This window comes from Nannobrachium achirus (assembly GCF_963921795.1).
Source record: "Nannobrachium achirus genome assembly, chromosome: 19".
Taxonomy (NCBI): domain Eukaryota; kingdom Metazoa; phylum Chordata; class Actinopteri; order Myctophiformes; family Myctophidae; genus Nannobrachium; species Nannobrachium achirus.
Window position 1 is genome coordinate 31,748,272 of NC_137826.1, and position 7,549 is coordinate 31,755,820.

General features: G+C 38.4%; 1 protein-coding gene across 1 annotated transcript; it reads right to left on the reverse strand.

Moving 5' to 3' along the window:
* Positions 1-5,950: 5,950 nt before the first annotated feature.
* LOC308304772 (gap junction Cx32.2 protein-like) lies at positions 5,951-7,000 on the reverse strand (the record flags this gene model as incomplete). Its single annotated transcript, XM_080749402.1, has 1 exon — positions 5,951-7,000. One exon carries the CDS (start codon positions 6,998-7,000, stop codon positions 5,951-5,953), a length of 1,050 nt encoding a protein of 349 aa, XP_080605528.1.
* Between the last annotated feature and the right edge of the window lie 549 nt (positions 7,001-7,549).

The following is a 7,549-nucleotide window of genomic DNA, read 5'->3' on the forward strand; positions in this document are numbered from 1 at the left end:
AGTGAAAATAGCAGATCTACAAGCACACAATGTGTCGCTTTGCGCCGCGAAAGGTTTTGCTTTTTTAGTAATGTTTTTTTAAGATGTTTTGAAATGTAGGAAGCAAAAAATGTATGGACCCATACAAATGTGTCTGCGACCCACAAATGCGCCCCAACCCTGTGGGTTGTGAGATGGCATATTAGCTCCAAGCCTGATTATAAAGTGTAGTTTATTGCCATATACATGACATGTAAATAGATAGATAGATACCAAATATAAAAACCTGAGTATTAAAAAATAAATAAAAGGTACATAAAACATTTTAAAATAAATGACCAGAGTATGTGTGGGCAGTGCACAATGACTCAAAGGAAAATACATAGAACAGCCCACAATCATTTAAACAAAACAAGGATTAATAATACAGTAATACCTACCTAATAATGTAAATCCAATAACATTCAATTAAAGTACTGGATATTTAAATAACTAAAAATGGCTTGCTTAGGATATGTTTGTAAAATGTCTGTCAGCCAGTAGGGATCCAAAACATTGGTTATAAAATCAAATCCAAAACAAAGAGGACTTACTTGTATTCTTCTTACTGCACTATTTTCATTATCAATTTATCATGTATATGTTAGCGTAAAAAAAAAGAAGATTAATGATGACAGAGCATGTGGGTAAATACAAAGTGGCCTTGGAGTCCTAAAATGATGATATTGCTGAAAATACTTTTTAAAGGGAAGATTTAAACGTGTTGACTCAGTTGAAGTAAATACATGTAAGATGAGCCGATAATGCTTGTGAGATATTTATGGTGTCAGTCATTTATGGAGTGTGTATGCAGTGGAATTCTGAAAATGTGTTGTTGTTTACTGCGATGTCAAGAGCAAAAATGTGTGGCTATTTAAAAGGTGCTTGTCATTTTCGTGCTATCAATGTCACTTCGAAATTCCTATGTTGTTATTTAGGTCAGTTAAAGGCAGGGTGGAGCCAGGCACTGGTTTTATATATATTTCTTTTGTTAAAATAATAGGGTTATTCTCATAGTACAGATTGAGTGTTCAGTTACAAGAGAATCCCTGTTTCTCCAGCTCTTTTGTAAATAGAAAATGCGTTCTCAGGTCAGGATACCAATGTTATCCAATCAGGAGAGAGAACCTATGGATAAGAAATGAGCAGACAAAATTAGAACTGGAACACTATCAAATTGAAGCTGATACATTGGTACTCTAGTCTCTCCTGGTTGGCTGAAATTAAAGAACTGGGGAGATGGGGAGACCTCTGTCACTGAACGGTGTCAGGCACAATCGCCTATAACATTTTCGCCAGGTCTTTTCGCGGGGCACTTTTGCCGTGGAGGAGAGTCTTTTCACCTACCTGTCTGAGCCATTTCGCCTACCCTCAATTCTGCTGTAAGACTGTCCATGTTTTCATATTATCTCTTTGTCATTTAAATATTATAGTGACTGTGACAGTGGTGTTACATGTCAAACCTACACACGGCTATCCTATGCACTCCATAGTAATCACATAAATACAGAGCTATTGGAATCAGGTACGCCCAAATAATTAATTAATCCATGTCCCGATACTATACATTCTTTGGTGCAGTATTGAACAGTATTGTAAAATGAACAGTATTGTAGGCCTATATTGTTTTAACATTAGGCTATACAAAATATATATGTAGGCTATTAGCCTATATAGGTCTATATAAGATATGCTACACCTAAATAGCCTATAGAATCAACCTTGCCTGTCAACAGGCATAAAAAACTATTTTGCCATTTTTTAGGAATAAAATGTGATGTAAATAATAAATGTCAAGTAAACTGTTAGATTCACTTGACACCACTGTCACAGTCACTATACTATTTAAATGACAAAGAGATAATTTGCAAACATGGACAGTCTGACAGCAGAATTGAGGGTAGGCGAAATGGCTCAGACAGGTAGGTGAAAAGACTCTCCTCCAAGGCGAAAGTGCTGGTGACCCACTGAACAAACACTCTATCTATACCAGTGATTAGGCTACTATGCAATATTACTACTAATACTGCGCTTTATTTAACCCTTTAACTTTTTTTGTTTGTTTGTTTTATCCCAAAAATATCACTTAACCTAGCTTTAAACATGGGTTTGGTAATATATTTTTGAGAGATACTGTCTTGGCTATATTGTGGCTACTGACTAATAGTTAAAAGAATAACAGTAGAATGTAGGGCACTGGTTTTGGCCTCCTTTTCCCAGTTTACTAATAATACTTTTGTGAGTGTGCCAGGAGGTATTTATAGAAACAAAGAGTAGCCCATTGAAGTACTTCTCACCATTGGAGATGTACAATGGCATGTGTTGTGGCCCCCATTCACATAACACACCATTTGCAACACGTCTGTGTTACTGGCAAACAAACAGCATTATCTAAAAAGCAGGGGGACAACATAAGACATTTACCTTAACAACTTAAACAACTTCTAACAATATCCTTGACTGGATATTGTTTGGACATGTGAACGCATTCATTAATCCTCTGATTCTGTCTTCTAAATCCTACATTTCTGTAGAAAAAAAAAAACAGGTTTCTATATCAGTGGTTCTCAAACCTTTTCATGTCAAGGACCTCCAGAATTATATGTATTTGGCTGTGGACCCCCATCTGAATAGATTTTGTTCCAGGGACTCCCCAGAGGCAAAGATTTGAGTTACAATTGTTAGCTTGAAAAAATATATATTCAAAGATTTGCACACATTTTCATGATTTTAAAAATAAATAAATAGCAGATATACAAGCTCATAGCTCGGCACCGCTATGAGCTTATTTATCTGCTATTTTTTAATAGCTAAAGTATATAAAAAAATGGACACAGATGCTTTCCAGGTCTAAATGAACAGTTCAGTCAGTTTTTCAAATATTTATATGACTAACAATGTGTTACTGAAGCAGACCCAGACCCAGTTTGAATGTTTGGATGAATCCATTTTATTTTATCACATTAAAAGGGTTTCTCATCATAAGAAGCAGTAGGTATAAATCCTCACCAGCAGCATTTTAACCACTTGAACCCCAGCATCCCTATTCTGGGGGTAACGTTCACCAGAAATAGCAGATCTTCAAGCTCACAACATGTTGCATTGCATTGTGAGCTTGTAGATCGTCTATTTTTGGTGAAGAGACTTGCAGCTATATTTTCGTCCATGCCTTACCCCTTATCCCTAAACTTCTTTGCCTTTTTTTATTATTTTTAAAAACATTTTAAAATACTTCAATAGGCGATCTAGATAGACAAATTGTGAGCTTGTAGATCAGCTATTTGAACTATTTAAAATAGTGCAAAGAAGTTTAGGGCTGGACGTGTAAACCCCAATGTAAATAATCCATAGTGCAGTCTTGGGTATAAATCTATTAGTAGACCTTGTATCTGAACTCTACTGTCCTGTGCTTTTCCGATATGAACTTCTAATAAAGTATTCAATCAATAAATCAATCAATAAAAAAAGAGCATACCAAGTACAGTTTCAACTTCGATCCATTGTACTATGTCTAGATGGTTTAAGTGGTTAATAGACCCATTCTCTGGAATGTGTCCACTCAGCAGATCTGCATTATTGAATCATAGGAGCACTGTCTGCCAGTGAGAGACTATTGTGCATGAGACTATTGTGCATGCAATTCCTTGTTTTTCAAATTCATTGAAGAAATATACTAATAACTGAAGGGAAAAACAACTACAACATTAAGCACTATTGTTAAAGGGATAGTTAACCCAAAAAGATATATACAGTATATATATATTTTTTTCCTATCGATTACTCACGCCATGGACACTTGAATTCATGAATTTTGTTTTTGTCGCCTTCCTAAGCCTATACTTTGATGACCAGCAGTGGTTCCCAAAGAGAGACACAAAGAGCCTAATTTGTTCCCTATGGAGAGTTGGAGACACAAAGAGAACATTTTCTGGGGTGAGTAATCGAAAATGTCATTTTGGGGGTGAACTATCCCTTTAACTAATGAAAGTAAAAGGGGGAAAAAGAAAATTGCATATCGTTGTTGTCGGGTGGAAACCTTGTATGTCCAAAACCATTCGTTTTGCATTTGTCATTTTAAAAATTATTTAAACTGGTGAAAATAGCCGATCTGCAAGCACACAACGCCTCGCACCGCAAGGCTTTGTGTGCTTGTAGCTCTTGTATGATGAAGCAGGGCTTTACATTAAAAAAGTACAATTTTGAAAGACGTAAATACAAGGTTTCTGCCCGACAGTGACGTGATATGTGGCATTCAATGTAACATTACAGTAGTTTGGCCTGTCAACCACTCTAAACCGTTACCTGCCGCCTCTATTTACAAAGACACACATTTTCAAATAATGGTAAAAATGAGTGGAAGACCTACACCAGGGGTTTTCAACTGATTTTGACCCAGGGACCACCATCCTGACTAAGAGCTACCTGGGGACCGGCGACTATATTGTTGGATGGGTCCATCATAGACCCACCCGACACAATAGTGTCAGTTTTCAAAGCAGATCAGGGATATCGTTTGCCAAGAAGCGCAACATTTTTGTTGGATATCCATACAGCCACGTTTGATCAAATATTTACAAAAGTATTTTTTCCCTGGACAAAGTCCTCTCTCAAAAATATTATTATTCACATGCAAACAAGAAAGAATAGTAGCAAATAAAAGTTAAATGTAAAAATTAAAAAAGTAAAAGTACTTTTTAACAAAAAAGAAAAAGAAAAGATTTTCGTTAATGCATGGCCAGGCACCTGCAATACCTCTGTGGACCACTGACCACCGGTTGAGAACCCAGGAGGATCTACACCATTGGCCCGCTGGCCTAGCGGTCCGGGCACTTAGGCTCTAATGCAGCCTAACAGCGCGTTGCGGGTTTGAGTCGTAATCTCTGCAGCCTTTGCTGCCTTTCACTCCCCATCTCACTGTCAATGAAGGCATATAAAGCCACAAAATCTATATTTAAAAAGAAAGAAAGATCTACATGATCATAATAGGTCGTGCCACTGCAAGGCATTGTGAGATCGGCTGCTGGGGGGGGGGGGGGTTAAGTTTCTAAAAATGTTCTACATATTTTGAAAATAGGACTTAAATGATTAAGTTAAGTTATTCATGAAGTGCCGGCCATCAACACTGTCTCCTTTAGTAGCTTGTAATCACCAAATCTCACTTACTGCTGGTGTTCATGTATCCATGCAGCTATCTTGGTTAAGTTTGGATTTACAATACTAATGATGTGGATCAAAGTGCAATGCCAGCTGCATTTTTGCAGAGTTGCTTGCACTCAGAGTAGTGTTTTATGTCTTCTCTGCGCAATGTATTCCCTGAGTTATTCGTGTTGAGTCGCCAGTTTGACCTGCTGGGGGAAGGTGGCAGGACGATTGTAGATTTGCTCTGTCTGTCTGTCTGTCCTTCTGTCCATCTGAGATCTTGTCGGGAGCATAGCATATTGTATCTTCTATGTGCATGGTATAGAATCTATACCATGCAGCCTAGGATGAGCAGACTAGGTACAGTATATGGTTACGTCTAGGGAAGGCAGTTGGTCTCTTACCAAAATAGTTCACTGTGACCTTAAAGCCCAATCATAAACCCTGGTTCATCTAGCATGGGACTATGGATTGCCCTGCAATACTTTGCCTTGTTACTTTTACAGTGTTTGAATCCACATTTTTACATCCTCACGCTAATTGTACAAATTGTGTAAAATGTTATATATATATATATATATATATATATATATATATATATATATATATATATATTTTTTTTTTTTATCTACAGAAACAATAATGCCATTTCAGTTAATGATGAAGGAAATGCTTGATTTATCTTTTTTCATTTCAAGTAAATAGGTTGTAAACAAAAACAACACATGCATCAGACAGTATAGTCTTTGATGCGTATTGCTGGAAAACAAAACAAAAAAGTCCTGGAATCTACCTAGACCTTCAGATCATCCAGCCTAGTTTTATTATTGCTGTGCTTGCTTGATTCACTGTTTCGCCGCTGGTGGTTTTCAAAGGGCCCATCAAAGACCGGACTAGATCTTTTCTTTTCCTTCTCCTCTGGTTTACTTTTCCTCTCAACTGCCAGGTTGTCTCTGTTCTGCTTGTAAGCCACTTTGCTGTTGTAGGGGCTGTATGTAGAATTAGGCTCTGGCATGCTGTACTTGGCGTCCGCAGGGAAGGTTTCGGTGACTGCAGGGTGACCAGCAAAATAGTTGTAGCTTGGGACAAAGGGCATGACCGGCTCACTCGCTGCCTTTGAAAGCTCCCTTTTGGCATGTGACCGTCTGTAGCGGAGGCCCTTGCAACACTTGGTGAAACCCAGGTGGTACATCTCTACGAGGTTGAGCAGTAGAGAGAGGCAGGCCACCACCAGCATGAAAATGATGAAGATGGTTTTCTCTGTAGGCCGGGAAATGTAGCAATTGACCACGTTAGGGCAAGGGTAGCGGTTACAGGTGTACAGCGGTTTCAGCTCAAACCCGTACAGCAAGTATTGAGCTACAATGAAGCCCACCTCCAACAGGGTCTTGAAAATGATATTGAACACGTAGGTTCGTAGCAGAGCCCCTTTAAGTATAACATGGCCCGTGTCATCCTTCACTGGCTTCTTAGCCTTGGTCGTGGGCAGCATGTGTTGCTTCTCGAGCTCCTTCTCTTTCTCTTTGGCCTTCTCCTCCATTCGCACCAGGTGAAGGATGTGTCCGAGGTAGATGAGCGTAGGCGTGGAGACAAAGATGATCTGCAGTACCCAGAAGCGGGTGTGGGAGATGGGGAAGGTCCTGTCGTAGCACACGTTCTGACAACCGGGCTGCTTGGTGTCGCACGTAAAGCCCGACTGTTCGTCTCCCCACACCTTCTCGGCCGCGGCCCCCAGCACCATAATGCGGAAGATGAAGAGCACCGTCAGCCACACTTTACCCACGACAGTAGAGTGCGTCTGAACCCTGTCCAGCAACTTCTCCAACAAGCCCCAGTCACCCATGGTGGCTCACAACGTGTACTGTAATGTCACTTTTATAGAGAATATCGGGACAGACACCTGTAAGAAGAAAGAAAAAAATATATATATTTATGGTATAAAAAACTACCACTACTACCAAAAATAATGCCAATATTGTACTGAAAGGTAATGTGAGTGGAAAACCTGGGATATTTTACACTCTTATCACAGACAGTAGGCTACACTGTATAATTAATGGATCTGAATCCTTCCATTTTTACACCCCAAGATAAATGGACACTCACGGTTTGCAGTGTTTATTACCGTACGCGTATTTAGTGAAAGGTACAGTCACACTGTACAGATTCATTTAGGATAGATTTCATTTCATGCCTTACTAGGTCTACAAAGTACTGGTATGTTAAAAAGTATCTGTTGAATATTGGTCAAAAGACACTCCACAATCAGCGAGGCAAATCATGATTTAAAAAAAAAGAAGAAAAAAAATAAAATATATATATATATATATATATATATATATATATATATATATATATATATTGTATATACTGTATATATATATATTAATGC